The 15,998-nt window shown below is 41.9% G+C and overlaps 1 protein-coding gene across 1 annotated transcript; it reads left to right on the forward strand.

Annotated features, from left to right (window-relative positions):
- The first annotated feature begins 452 nt into the window (after positions 1-452).
- On the forward strand, positions 453-8,660 carry LOC134533496 (uncharacterized MFS-type transporter C09D4.1-like). The gene is made up of 7 exons (XM_063371019.1): positions 453-976; positions 2,126-2,350; positions 2,938-3,079; positions 4,884-5,089; positions 6,011-6,114; positions 7,014-7,124; positions 7,429-8,660. The coding sequence occupies exons 1-7, from the start codon at positions 704-706 to the stop codon at positions 7,715-7,717; spliced, it is 1,350 nt and encodes a 449-aa protein (XP_063227089.1). The 5' UTR covers positions 453-703; the 3' UTR covers positions 7,718-8,660.
- Positions 8,661-15,998: the final 7,338 nt, after the last annotated feature.

The raw sequence follows: 15,998 nt of genomic DNA on the forward strand, positions 1-15,998 counted from the left end.
TGAAATCTTAACAAAAGCAATCTCTGTAAATACACTATTTTTATTTCTTAGTCATTCATTCATTAAAGTGGTATATACATGAGTGTGTACTCTTATCATGTTGTTCAACTGATAACTCGGTAAAAGGTTACAATTGTGAAACCGTAAACAAGAACTTTGCCCATAGAAATAAGTGCTTCAACACGGCATCATAACAAAAATAGTTTGGTTTTTCTGAATTAAAACTGCAAGTAATGATTAGAAGAACCTCCGGTAAACCGATATCGAATCACAAGAAGATTGTCCAGTTCGAGCACAAAATCCAGCCCTGACTGGGATAGTCAGAGGCATATCAGAGGCGCAAGGCATCAGCATGCCCCCGGGACGTGCCTCACCACAAACCTCGTGGTAACCGCTGCACCGTGGGTGTCTGTTTGATCAGTCTTGTTTGCCTGGAACTCTTTATCACCCAAGCGTCCTGCGTTTTGACTAGCGGGTAATTACAGCGCCGTAAATAACACGACCCCTGCGGAGCCACGGCGCGTCTGTGCTGAAGACAAGACGCCAGCCGCCGCATCGAAAGGCAGTGCATCTCGACGGTCGGGATAAAAGGGTGTGCGACGAGAAGCACCCGGCGCACTCGGTCCGACGGCTGTTTGCCCGCGCGCTCGCCGCTGACAGCCGGAGGTTCGCCGTCTGCCCGTGAATCGCGGTCACCCGGGGGATGTCGGGCGACTACAGGCCGGTGGGCAAGCCGGGCGACGCCCCGGCCGCGGGGACTGAGTGCCGGGCCTACCCGCGCCGCTGGCTCGTGCTGGCGGTCTTCGCTGGCGCGTCCGCGGCCAACGCCTCGCACTGGATCTCGCTGGCCATCGTGGGCAACGTGGTGGGCGAGCACTACGGCGTGACGCCCGCCGCCGTCGAGTGGACTTCCATGGTGTTCATGGTGACGTACGTGCCGCTGGTGCTGCCGGCCGCCGGCATCCTCGACAAGTGGGTGAGGCACTGCGCTGAACACTGTCTGAGCGCTCCACGGACAGAACCTACTTAGTAGGTCGGGTTTGTGATTGATTCCGTTTAGTAGTAATGCAAAGGCTAACATTATTATTTTTTTTTACTTTTTAATAACTTTTCATAAGAAATCACTGTACGAAAAATGGGTATCAATAAATCGATCGAAGTTACTTGCTAATTATGTTACAAAAACTCGGGACATCTCAATTGCAACCACCAGATTCCAATTGCTGGATAATGTTGATTTTATAATAACCCTCATCCAGACATTGCGATGAAGTTTATGAATCCGAACTTTAACAATTTTCAAAACAAAAAAATTGGATCATCACTACATTTAGTTCTAAACTTGAAATTTGTAAGTCCCTACCAAATTAGAGACCAATGTCCTTACCGGCAAGGCGATAGCTAGGTCAGGGCTGGACCCAAGTCAACTGCGGGGAGTGCTGCGTATCCTGACAGTTTCGCTAGGTTTGAACACCGCAGGTCGCATCTTGCTCCTGCAAGAGTGATCTCTGACGGTCTCCAACAGTCCGGACACAGCTGTACACCTGCAAGAGGCAACCTGTGGCTCTTAGCTGCCATGTGGTGACATTGGAGCTGAGGTCGTCACATGCTGCCACAGGCTCCAAGTGTTTGGCATTGGAAATGCCCAATTTTGAACCATTCCATAGTCAGGATACTCGTCTTACCAAACTGGTGTGTGAGCCAAGGTGGATTCTCGAGCCTGGGTGGTTCACCGACCTGCCCGAGGTGGTCTCTGTCCTGGTCACACGTCCGCACGGGATACTTTGTACCCGGCGACATCTGGCTTGGGAGGAACTACTGCAACCATGCGATGGTCACTCCAATGTACGGTATGCAATGGATTGTCCTTCCGAGCTGGCTTGGTGTGCTCTAGGGTCTAAGATTGCCACTACATAAAGGATTTTTTCGTTCTCTGAAGATGTCTGAGATGGTGTTCCAGCTGAAAGTGGACTGTTCAGTTACCCATGAGCTGGCTTGGTGTGCTCTAGGGTCTAAGATTGCCACTATAGAAAGGTGTTTTTTCGTTGTCTGAAGATGTCTAAGATGGTGTTCCAGCTGACAGTGGACTGTTCAGTGGCCCATGAGGTGGCTGGGTGTGCTCCAGGGTCTGAGGAGGTCCCTGCTGCTGGGAGCGGCGGGCACGGCGCTGGGCGCCTGGCTCAAGGTGCTGGGGACGGCCAGGGACCACTTCTGGGTCGTCCTCGCTGGACAGACCGTCGTGGCCAGCTCGCAGGTGTTCATCCTCAGCGTGCCCCCGCGCCTCGCCGCCGTCTGGTTCCCCGCGCACCAGGTGTCCTCCGCCTGCTCCGTCGGCGTCTTCGGCAACCAGGTCAGTCCGTCTCCACTACCCTCGACGAGCGATTGGACTTGATTGCGCGAGCCTGCCGACCCACTACAGTATTTTTTTTTTTAGTTAAATGTTTTCCAAAAACATTTAGTAACTGCATGATGATATTTCTATAAATAATATTCAAAGTCTTAGAAGTTCTGGAATTGAGAAATATTTTATTTTAACATGGACAAGTAGGTTTAGTTAAAAGTATTTAAAATGCTTTAAACTATGCAAGATAATTTCATATGATATGATTATCTGTGTCTCCCAATTTTTGCCTTTTGTTTTCAAGGCAGGAAATTGAAATTACTTAAAAACCTGGAAGGTAACAAAATTAAGTTTTTGGTTAATGTTGTGCGCTGCTTTTAATTATTTTTTTTGTAGTATTTGATCTAGCGATAAAAATAATGATATAATTAAACTAAATTCAATATATTTGGAAATGTAATAACACTAAAATTTTACAGCGATTGTTAAACTGAAACGAAATATGATATTTCTTCTTGATTTCGACCATCAAATCTTTCCAAGAAGTATTCTGAGTAAATGCAGTAAAGCACTAATGGCCGCCGACGGTGTTGCAGCTGGGCATCGCCGCGGGCTTCCTGCTGCCCCCCCTGGTCGTGAAGCGGCACGACGACGCGGAGGCCACGGGCTGGGACCTGGCGCTCCTCTACTACGGCATGGCGGGCCTCAGCTCCTTGTGCCTCGTCCTCGTGCTGCTGTGTGAGTCTGCCTCCACCCCCTCCTGCGCTCCACTGTCCCCTGGGATGAGCACCTGCGTGTGACGATCAAGGTGTAGTGTGTGGCATCTACAGCGAGAACGACCCAGTGGGGCCACTCATGTCCCGACGGAAGGATAGATCCTGTGCAAGAGCATGAATTCCCATGGGAAGGGGGCATCATGCGAATATACAGTCTCTCTTGCCACCTCCAGGGGGTAGAGTATAGTAAACACTTGGTTTGCTAAGTGGTTAATGCGCGAAGGTTTGACTGGTGGTTAAGGTGGCAGTCGACCTTTGAATTGATAACACCTGCGAGAATTTGCTCGCGCCAAACAACGGCCGACGGTGAGGGGTATACTTTGGTTCCTCCTGCGGCAGGGTCCAGGATCCGGGTGGTTGATTGTCGACAGCCATATTGGATTGTGATGTCACTGCTTCCATTTTGGATGATGAGGTCACAACGGCCATTTTTGACAACGCAATAGGTGTTAAGTTTTGATTAATACAAGGGTAATTGAAAAAATTGCATATTGGTAGATTCCATAGCGAACGTTTCGAATCAATAACGTCGCAAACCCACAGTGACATGCGCTCATTTGCCATATAAATTTGAATTTAATATTAATGTTCATGATATTATTGTGGCATTTTATTTTGATAATGTACAGAATATCAGCGGCAGGGTTTTGTTTTAGATTGTCAAGATTAAGTAAATATTTGGAGATGCTTCGTTAGGTTTGTACAGGCCGAATGGTATAACTGAGGAATAATGTATACAAAGTTGCATAATCATGATGTTAAATTTAATTGTCTTGGCATGAATATATATATATATATATATATATATATATATATATATATATATATATATATATATATGTGCAATGATTATATCTACAACTTATAAATAAATTACTCACAACACGAAACTATAAAGAGTGGCACCCCTTCGTGTGACGACAGGAAACACTCCTCATGGCCAGAGCTGCGTGAGTTAGATCCACCAGCTCGACTCTAACTTGTAGGGACTGTCCTTTCTCCTGTATATCAGTAGTATAGGCCTGTCTGGCGGAATATAGCTGGTTTGGCATTATCTAGCTTGCAACCTACATCACGGAGTTGTGGACGGAGAGCTCCTTCTTCATCCTCTAGCTGCGAGGAATGTTTTATCAATGTCTTTCTTTTGATGAAACTCCGAGTGCCCCTAAGACCCAGTTGACACACTCGACTAGACTTCTGTAAGACCCACACAAACTGATATTGGGTTTAAGATCTTTCAGAAATGACTCAACACTCATGACGTGTATATCCTTGTGCTTATCTCCACGACGTCTGAACTGTCATGCATAGCCCTGTGCTCTTCTCCAAGACCTCTGAAGATGCCTTTTTATTGTCTACACGACCTTTGACCTGTCGTGCATAGCAATATGGTCGTCTTCACTACCTCTGACGAGGTCTTGTGCTTGCCTCCACGACCTCTGACCTGTCGTGTGAAATCACGTGGTTGTCTCCACGACCTCTGACGAGGCCATGTGCTTGTCTCCATGGCCTCTGAAGAGGCCCTGTGCTTGTCTCCATAATCACTGACCTGACATGTGTAGCTCTGTGCCTCCACGATCTCTGACGAGGCCCTGTGGCGGTCTCCACGACCTCTGACTAGACCATGTGCTTGTCACGACCTCTGGCCTGATGTGTATACCCCTATTCTCGCCTTCCTGACCTCTGACGAGGCCATGTGATTGTCTCCAAGACCTCTGACGAGCCCATGTGCTTGTCTCCAAGACCTCTGACGAGGCTCTGCGCAGTTTTCAGCGAGCGGCCGGCCACGCCGCCCAGCCCCACGCAGCTCCTCAAGCTGTCTGCGGCGGAGACGCCGGGCTTCTGGGGGTCGCTGAGGCGCCTGCTCGGCAACCCGGGCTACGTCCACCTCACGCTCTCCTACGGCCTCTTGGTGGGGGTGTTTTTCGCGCTGTCCACGCTGCTCAACCAGGTCATCCTCTTCTACTTCGAGGTGAGTGGCCAGTTAGCACCTGGGACATGGAGGACGTGGCTGCGAGTTACTATTCTGGGATTCCATTCTTCTCGCCCCTTGCATTGCATCTCCATCGTGTTCGTGCTACAGTTTATGGCATTAAGTTACTTGAAAATATATTCTCAACCTTTGTGAAGCAAAACGTTTTAAATCTGCAATCACAGGAAATAAAATTGATTCTTACAACGTCTTGGATAGTCTGAAAGAGCCTATTGTGAAGTTGTGTGGAGACACAAAAGATAATTACTATGCTTTACATTGAACTATGACTTAGCATTAGGAAATTCCACGCTGACAGAAATTAATTACTCGCATTTAAGGCCTTATTCCACACAGTGTACATCGATGATGTACAGCTGTCTTAGAAGCTATTTCTTTGGGGTGAGCTATATTTACACCCTCAAAATGCACTACTCAAACGATTCATTTTTTTTTGGAATGGTGCTTTGATGGCCGGGATCACTAACACGCCAATATCATGGCTTTTAGTAATAAACACAGTAACTTTAAGTAAAAATATTTATACTAACGAACTCAAGGGTTTATTGAATATAACAAAATTTTAAAATTAATTTTGATGTTTGGTTTGAGAACAACATTGGGATGTCTACTAGTGAAAATATTGCACCCTCAGCCATATACGACCATGTCTGCTGAATAAATGGTCCCCATTAAAAAAAAATAGGCGAGGTACTCCTCTCACTCGTGCTTGTGATACCCGCTGGATACAAGCTGTCTCAAGTGACAATAAGGAACATTCTGCTGCATGACTGAATGATGAATGTGCCCTAGTGGTTGTGGCAACCATGTTGCGCCATGAGCTCGGGGTCTAGGAGTCACATTGAGGACCTGGTGCCGTCCACGTCTGGTACTGTACCTCACCTCCAGACCGTGTTCCAGGACGGGGAAGAGCTGGCCGGACAGGTGGGGCTCCTGATGATCCTCGCCGGGATGCTGGGCTCTGTGGTCAGCGGGCTCGTGCTCGACAAGACGCACAGGTTCAAGTGAGTGTCTGCGGGAGAGAGAGAGAAGCATTTGATATTGCTTTCTCTAACTTCGCCAGTTATATCCAACACAACCTTTTACCACCATCAGCTCATTACACACTCTTTTATGTATTTCAAGTTAAGGAGCCAGAAAATATTATATTTGAAGATAAGTGTAGCTGAAAGAAAATTATTAAAATTCAACAAAGAACCTCACGAGACATACCAATCTAACATATTTGTAAGGCAGTAACCTCTTGAAGTAATCTCCTGATTCGTGCCTGTAAGTGCTAGATTTTAAATGGCATATTGACTAACTTCCACAACGATCAATGATTAAGTGCATATCTTAAAGGCATTTCATCCATCCCCTCTTTGTTTCTCGTCTGGAGCCCAAGTTTCTAGAACTGCAGATCATTAGTACCATTGCAAGATATTCATACCATCCTCATTTAGAAGCTTCTTTCGGTTTTATTTTCTCACACCGATCCGGTGACACCATAAATCAGAAAACATTATTTGACCTGTAAAAATCTTGTTAGTTGTTCCCAATGTATTGTAAACATTCCCCCCCCCCCCCCCCGTAAACTCAGGAGTCATATTGTTAATACTATTAAGTCACACGAATTTGTTTTTCCATATTACCGCGTTGTTTGATGTTTTATACACCATGATAAATTCTGCTGAAATGATATACGCGATGGTTAATGACATAAGGTCAGAATTAACCGAGACTGTTTCGTCAGAAAGTATTTATAAATTCTGATGTTGGAAAATAAATTTTGAATGATCTTGAAAATCTCTCAATTCGCTGCTTTTAGTGCGCACTAGAAACAAGTTCTTCGTTCGACATTTTGCCATTCAATCCGACGTTGTCGTTGTGTTTAACGCCTGGCTAACGGCACGTCCTCTTTCAGGGAGACAGCCTTGTGCGTGTACTTCATGTCGCTGGTCGGGATGTGCGCCTTCACCCTCACCCTGGACTGGGACTCCAGGCTTGCCGTGTTCGCCACCTCCGGCCTGCTGGGGTGAGTCAACCAGCCGAGAGGTCTCAGGCTTCTCCGACCAGGGTGATTTGTCACATGATTAAACATGTTGAAATTTCCTGGTCAAGTGTAGGTTTTAAGTAGTGACCGAAATATATCTACGCATATGTATTATTATTGTTAATTTATTTTCAAACATACTCCTCAGTGGTGAAGGAAATTAAACCCTGAATATTTAAGTGTTTCACTGAAATCTTGTACTTGAAAAAGGGCTGGCACGTGAAATGACAGTGCTGGAGAGTCCAGAAAGGCAGAACCTCATGTCGCGCACGACTGCCACACGCAGGTTCTTCATGACGGGCTACCTGCCGCTGGGCTTCGAGTTCGCGGCCGAGCTGACGTACCCGGAGCCGGAGACGACGTCGGGCGCGCTGCTGAGCGCCTCCACGCAGGTGTTCGGCGTGGCGCTCACCTCGGCGTACAGCTGGGCCGTGGGCGGCGCGGGCGTGCTGTGGGCCAACATCGGGCTGTGCTGCGCGCTGCTGCTCGGGCTGGCCCTCACGTGGGCCATCAGGCCGGACCTGCGCCGCCTGGCCGCCGCCAGGCCCCCGGGCGACAAGCTGCTGTCCGCCTAGCGCCGCCCGCCGCCGTCCTGTCTCCTCCTCCCTCTGGTCTGCGGCTGATGTGACTGGCCAGACTGCGTGGGAGGAGGAGCGAGTTAGAGCTCCTCCTCTCTATTCTCCTACAGCACTGTGGCTTGTTCGCGGTAACCTTGGCCCTGGCGTGAACTAAGAGAGCTCTCCGCGTGCACACTCGATATCCCATCCCACTGATCCTCAGTCGCTGTGATTAGTCAGTTCACACTCGAGCCGCAGCAAGTTGTGCTTCTTTTGCCTCTTGTTGCCTCTACTGCACCCTACTCGCTCAAACAAAATATTGCCAACAAAGTGACTCACTGCACATTCAAAATTATTTATGTTTCTTATTTTGCCAGATAAATTTTGTAAACCTCACTACAGTAATTTCTATTAAGTCTTAATCCAGGTATGAAACTTAAAAAAAAATCAGCAGATAAACTATCTTGTGCTAACATTATGTAACTTACATTACTATGCCAAAATAACATTTTGTTATTTTGTAGTAATATTTTGTTTTGTATATCACTTTTGTTTTGTCTATTCTTAACATTATTCTCGGAATAAATTTTTTTTCATAATTTTTTAAATATTGAGAGAATTACAAAAATACTGTATAAAATGATGCAATTTTCTTAGCTATTCTTTAACGATTTATGTGTAAAGAATTACTTATTGTTATATTAATATTTAAAACGTCTGTGACATTTAATTTTTCGCATGTGTACTTTATTGTTAAGAATGCAAAAACGTTCTTTGTATTACTATCTTACATTTCCAGCCATCTAGATCTGTTATTTGATATGAATTTAAACTACTTGGTTTTGTGACATTGGAATATTGTCACTGTACTTATTCTAGCTTGTGTGACCAACCACAAGTGATGTGAAATGTATGTATCTGTGAAATTTTAAACCTAACGAATAAAATATAATGTGATAATGTTTCTGTGTTTAATTTTTGCAAATACAACGAATCACTGAACCCAGAAATTAGAGAATGTATGAAATAATAAAATATGGTTTTTCAACATTAAAAATCATATAAAATAGTATAAAACATATGGCAGTTTTAATTTTTGTTATCTTTTCCGTTGAGGGTTTGCAAAATAATGACCAGAGGGTGACTAACATTTTAGTGTGTTGGGGACTGTGATGACTCTGGTTAAGGGGAAGGCATTTCACAGACGAGAGAGCCAAACCACCGATCGTGCATCTTCGGGATTTTTTTTTTGTTCATTGTAAATAAATATACAACTAATGATAACAAATGGTCAAAATAGGTTAGGTTAGCTACATTATAAATAAATTAAAATATTGTGGACGGTTTATTTGGTTAGGATAGCTACATGATAGATACTGTAAACGGTTTCGCCCAAATAAATACACCTGTTGTGGTACGGGAAAAAAAAGCGAGCGTGAACTTCGGGGAACTTCGGGTGTGGCTCTCTCGTCTGTGAAATGAAGGCTTCCCCTGTTTAAGGCACTTGAAACAGCATTTACCTTAAGCGGGATCGAGGAGGTTATCGACAGTAACACATATGAAGAGAACACACAGTCAGGCCAGCGCAGGGCTTTTGAAGCCAGGTAACGGAGTTCGTTGCAGTCGGTTCGAGCGAAACAAGAGACGGGGAGCATATAAATAATGCGCCTCCAAATACCAAAGAAAATAGAATATTTACCTAGCTATTCTCTACTTATGACCTCACAAAGCAGGTCGAAGCATGAGAAAGAAACGAGTGGAAAAAAAATCCCAAGTTCTCTGCCGAAACGTCCGCTCACCGATATATAGACAGAATTATGATGGCTCGAAAACTGAAAATACCTACCTCTTTTCCGAGCAGTGTTTATGCCAGACAAATTTACCTAGCAAACTAAATACTCGTGAGTGTGAAATTATTAATTTAGACCGCCCATGGCACGAAGTTGTATTTAAATAATGTGAATATTTCTTAATAAGTAAGCAAATCTCACAAAACTAGTTTCATCTGAATTTTTAGTCTTCACAAACTGAAATTCCGGCGATGTCAGAATGAAAATGTTTCTTTTATTTGACATCTCCAATACTATCATATATTTAGTACTTAATTTAAGATTTTGAAAACGCCTATTTGCAAACAGTTGTTTGAATAGCTTTCCAGTATTAACTGCGCATATTAAACGCGGTAAATCAAAAGAAAGCCAAAAGTGATATAAAAAGTTAACTTTTCTGTGGCTTTAAAACCAAATAAATAAAATGTTTATACAATAACTTCATGCTTGTAAGCACACATATATTTTAAATTAAAAACACATTCGTTTAACATCTAACATTTATTTCAAAATAACTTTACCATCGACAGTGCAAGCTCTTACGTATTTTTTACTAGTATGTATTTCTATAATATTATAGTACAGCGGGACTGTAAGTTAGTTTGCAGGAAATCAACTAAAAAATTGCCAGACTAGTTATACAAATTATATTTCACTATTATGAAATTACATAATTCATGCTGAACGAACAACATAAGAACATATAAATTTATTCGTTAACAAGGTTAGATGTTACTGCACGTGTTGATGACACACGAAACTACAGAAACTCGTGGAATAACATCATGTCAGTGTTAAGAAGACTGCAAGTATCCGCTCTACCACTCTGGTTCTGGGGTAGAGCGCCTGCCATGTGACTTGTAGGACTCGGGTTCGCGCCCCGGCTCCTCCAAGGCGGATTGCCCAGACAAAATGGTGGCATTTTCTCTGGTAGGAATACAATCCCTTGTAACAAGTCAGGCTACCAAAGAAACGGTGGGTGGAACAGAAAAAAACCTTCCAGGTGGCTTCCAAATGGGGAGCCCGTTTCTTTTCTTGGGCTCCCCATGCGGTGGCCATTCCGGGGGTTTCTCCGGGGGAACGGAGTTTTGCAAAAATATTTTTTTAGTTTTTAGTAACTGTAGCATTATCATTCCACCATATTATAACTAAAGCTCAAACCAACATATATTTTATTTTGCTTTTGTACATATTATATTTGAATTAAGTGTGTATCAGTCAGTGAGTGGTTGTATACCGATGTTGTGTGTTAAACCATTTATCGGTAGATATTTTCTTGAAGTATTATTGACAGTTTAATTTTAGTCACAAAATATTGTTTTGTTATGTATTATTTTAGAAGATTTCGACGAAATAATATGTAAATAAATAATAGTTTTAAAAAAACTAAAAAAAAATTGGTTGTCTGTAAAGTCGGTATACGGATGATAGTTTAACGTGACAACGTCATAACAATACATTGATGAAATTATTGCATACGTTTATGAATAAAATTTAATCATTTTTATTGAATTATCACTATTTTGTATCGATACAAAGACGGAGTGAAATAAAATCTACAATTTAATTGATACATTTTCTTTTATTTGCACTCATTAATTCAAATATGTTTATCACTTTAACGAACAGATTATTTTAACTATAACTTTTATACATGTTTGCTATTTAACTTCTTCCAATCTGTGTTATTCTGTTAAGGATAGGACGATGATAGGAAAAGTAGGAAACGAATGGGAGTGTTTCAAGTTTAATGTGCCTCGAAAAAGTAAAATCGATGGTTGTTACAATCGAGTGGAAGAGAGATAGATGCGGCGCAAGCGTACAATGAGCGTAACGGGACAACGAGCGTAACGGGACAATGATTCATCCTTTTTCGTGCGTGCAGCCGGCGTTCATCGATTTATTAGACGTCACGTCAAAAAAGGCCGAGTACTACTACGACAGTTTTGGTAATTTGAGAACTACGCCAGAACTTAGACAGTACATGCGTGGGACTACGCTGTGTTACAACTACGAAACAGAAGAGTTGCCTAACCAAATAAGCTGCGACCATTTGTGACTTCACTTTCTTTTTAAAATAAGTAGGTAACTCATACGTGTATGCACACACACACATGCACCTACAGCAGGTAACTCTACCCTGATGATGGCGACTGCAAAGTCGTACCGAAACATCTGTGATATATTCGCTTTTGACGCGGCTACAACCCAGAAGCCAAGAAAACTTCATTAAACCAATAAATTACAAAATGAATTACGTTATACTGTATACCAGATAAAAATTTTAAAATACGAATATCATATTATCGTATGAGCAAATTATATGAACATCAAATACTCAAGCATACAAATACTAAAATTCAGGTAAGCCATGAACAAACTATAGTTCAATATTTCCAAAATATTTGAGCTAATAATAATAATACTCTATAAAATGTTTTAAATACAATTTACAACTCCACTCGTGCAGCGGACTGCAAGAAAAGTACTTATTTCGTAAGTGTCCGTTCATGTGAAGAAGATAGTCCAGCCAAGTCAACCACCGCCGTAACTGCGGTTCCCTACTCAAACGTCACTCGCCTTGATTTTGTGCTCGCCGGTGTCCACTGCAAGCCGTGAAGCAGCAGATCTGCCGACGGGTCTGTTCCTGAGGGGAAGCCTTCTTTTCACAGACGAGAGAACCAAACGCCCGATCGTGCATCTTCGGTTTTTTTTGTTCATTGTAAATAAATATGGCGGTGTTGATAAAAGGATACTAATGGTCAATTAGGTTAGGTTACCTACATTATAAATGCTTTAAAACACTGTGGACGGTTGATTTGGTTAGGATAGTTACATTAAAGATACGGAGAAAAAAAACATGAACTTCGGGGAACTTCGGGTTTTGGCTCTCTCGTCTGTGAAAAGAAGGCTTCCCGAGCGACACAGCAACTCGCCGGGTCGACCTGGACTAGCTCTCGATGGACAGCAACTCAGCGGGCGGAAGGCAACAGGAATCCACGGTGTCACTTCCTCGACCACCACACCACTGGCAGCCGAGTTAAACACACGAGCAGGTGATAACAGATGTTCTACGATCCCAGCACTTCAGTGGACCGCCGCTCTCTTATTCTACACACACACCCAGAATCCAACTATCGTTTACGTTACGTATAATTACGTTGAGTCACCGCTATCGCCAACTGCAAATGTTTATAAGTATTGTTGGCAACGCCATTCATGCCTTTTTTTTTCCCACAAGTCATGAAACAAAGTCCGTTGCTCGCTAAACACTCGTCCGCTCAGAACCAAGCAGTCGCCCCGTAGCCAAAGTTCATTTCACTCGTGACGCCGAAATTATTTTAGGTCCACAACAGCGAAATTATTATAAGTCCCAGTACCGCAACGTAATACTACTCCAACGGTGTTAGGGTGTCTGCTGGTACTCAGAGCGCTTGCTAGGAATAAAGTCCTCGTGCGGGCTCTTATGGCGACGACAGCTGGCGAGCTCTTGACGGTGTAGACGAACAGCGTGACGTCTTCTTCGTTGATCACGGCGTTGCAGGTTTGTCTTGTCGGGGTCTTTCTAACATGCTCGCTGAATGGGGGTATATGTACTCAGAAAAAGACCATAGACTTAAGAGGTTAGCTTTAAAATGTAATTTTTTTAAAATTTGAAATCATATCAGCATCTTTAATATTATGAGTTACTATCTCTATTTCAATATTAACAAACCTTAATAATTTATCTCTATATATACCTAATAAGCAAGAAGTTTCACTACTGTCTCGCGTAAACTCCACGCACACAATTTTTTTTTTATTTTTGAAGTTTTACTTCTTTATGCGCGTGCATGAAACAACGAAATTTGCACAGAAAGATATGGCGGACCCACGTGTATGAACATAAACCCATAAAAACTTACTTTCATAAAAATAGGGGACCTATCAAACGTATTGGTGTGCCGAATGAAACTTAATGATAGTGAAACTACCGTGGAATATATTTGGTAAACTAAGATAGTCATAGTAAAAAGTAATTTAAAGTTTTAAAAATCCTAAGGATTTTAATATTACACATTTATAATATATATTCACCTCGTATTATTATCAGAGGCTTCATAGTGCAGTGGTTATAGTTCGCGGTTAATAAGTTAACGGAATGTGGTTAAAACTCGGGAGTAAAATTTTTTAAAATTTTTTTAAATTACAGATCACTGGTTTGTATAAATTGTGCTTTATGCAAATGCACATAAATACGTTTAATTTTTATAGTTTATTTAATACATAGTTCAGTTCATTGGATTGATTATTTCATTCTAGGTAAGTCTATATTATCATTTTTACTTAAAATAATATGAAATTAATTACGTTATTTAGTAAATTTTTCCATGAATTCGCCTAGGCAATAAAAATAAAACTTTGAAATAGTACAACTATCCTTTATTACTTAGTATTTTGTAGTATTTAAAGTGTGCGGAAACTATACAGTATTAGTTTTTAAATGAATTGTAATAAATCAAAATTCAACCGGGATTTAGTATTTTAACCATGTTTGAGTTGAGTTCAGAAATTCAATTATTGATATTTAATAATGGTACATATAACTATAAAACATCACTTGTTTATGAATATTAGTTATAGAAATTGTGTTATAACTTTTTCAAGAGTATTATTTGCATTAAAAAAAGTATTACATTTTTTTAATAAATAATTAAAATTAATAAATTAGAATAAATATTCAGCATATTTCATGATTTTAACTAATATATAAAATCTATCTCGATTATTATAATAAATCAAATCAATTAAAATTTTTATTATGCCAAGTAAGAACATATAACTTCTAACATGCACGCTCCCCATTTTTTTTAAATTGGCTGTTATTAAATACATCTGTTAAGCATAATTAAAACAAAAAAAGTTAAATTTTTTAAACTCGTGTAGACGACTTGGCACATGGCACAGGCGGCGCTACCTCACCGGCCCGCGCGACGCGCCTGGTCAGGCACGCGATAAGGAGCCATAAACGCGGACGTGAATAAGAGATTGCCTGTTTGCCCGCGTCGCGCGGAGGACCCGGGACCCGGCTGTTTGGACAGCCGTGATGGATGTCGCCGCGGGGGTATAAGACCCCCCCTCGCGATCCACCCGCGAGTCTCCAGCTGTCCCCGGGGGAGCTCCTTGCGGGCCGACATGTCCGCGGACTACGCCCCCGTGCCCAAGGAGGCCCCGCCCAAGGAGGCCCCTACAGCGGGGAGGGAGTACGTCGCCTACCCCCAGCGCTGGCTCACGCTCGCCATCTTCTCCGTCACGTCCATGACGAACGCGCTGCAGTGGCTGCAGTTCGCCATCATCGGCAACCTCACCGCCGAGTACTACGGCGTGGGCTACACGCAGGTGGAGTGGACGTCCATGCTGTACATGGTGACGTACATCGCGCTGGCGGTGCCTGCGGCCGTGGCCATGGACAAGCTGGTACTGACCTGGGTGGCACCTCCCTGCTGCATGTAGCTCACTGCTCTCCTCCTCCTAGCTGCCTTCCTCTGGTACTGACCTGGGTGGCACCTCCCTGCTGCATGTAGCTCACTGCCTTACACCTCACTGCTCTCCTCATAGCCGTCGTCCTCTGTCACTGTCCTAGTAATTGTAACATTTTGATTCAATGAATCTAGTTTTATTGAGAATATATGAAAATAAATTATGAACACATATTAATCAAACATTTCCTGGTAGTGCAATATTTAATTGAAGTAAGAATACATTTTAATAAATTTGAATTAAGAATATTGTAAATAAGAAAAAAATGTATTTTATTATCAAAAAGCGTGGGGTGCTTTTTAAGATATTATCAAAATGATAATCCTTCTACTCATATCTGTAAATAAAATATTTATAACTATGACACCATGCACCCCACGCTTTTTTTTAAGAAAAATACATTTTTTCTTCATTAAAATTTATTTTCTATTTTTTAGTTGAATTTTCTATAAAAGCATGTTTTTTAGTTTTTAAACTATTTTTTCTGTTTCGTTTTTTAGTTGGATTTTCTATAAAAGCGTGTTTTTTTTAGTCTTTTAGACCATTATTTATTTTTAGTTTTTAGTTGGATTTTCAATAAAAGCGTGTTTTTTAGTTTTTTAAACTATTATTTATTTTTCATTTTTAGTCAGAGTTTTCTATAACAGCATGTTTTTTAGTTTTTTAAAACTATTATTTATTTTTAATTTTTTAGTTGAGTTTTATTTATTACATAAATTTACTATTAAAGTGAGTTTGAGCAGATGTTGGCTGCTTTTAAATTATATATTCGATATAGAGTGTTGAAAAACTATAGTACACAATATTTTCCATATCCTGCTATGAAAATCAATGATTTTCAATAAAAATGGAAAGTCATTGATGTTTATTCTAATTCAGTAACTTATCTGAGGAATGTGCAAATTTGGGCGCCTGCTGCCTCCCTTGGATGAGATAGCTGGTTCTAAGGG

The sequence above is a fragment of the Bacillus rossius genome, chromosome 6 (assembly GCF_032445375.1).
Source record: "Bacillus rossius redtenbacheri isolate Brsri chromosome 6, Brsri_v3, whole genome shotgun sequence".
Lineage (NCBI taxonomy): Eukaryota > Metazoa > Arthropoda > Insecta > Phasmatodea > Bacillidae > Bacillus > Bacillus rossius.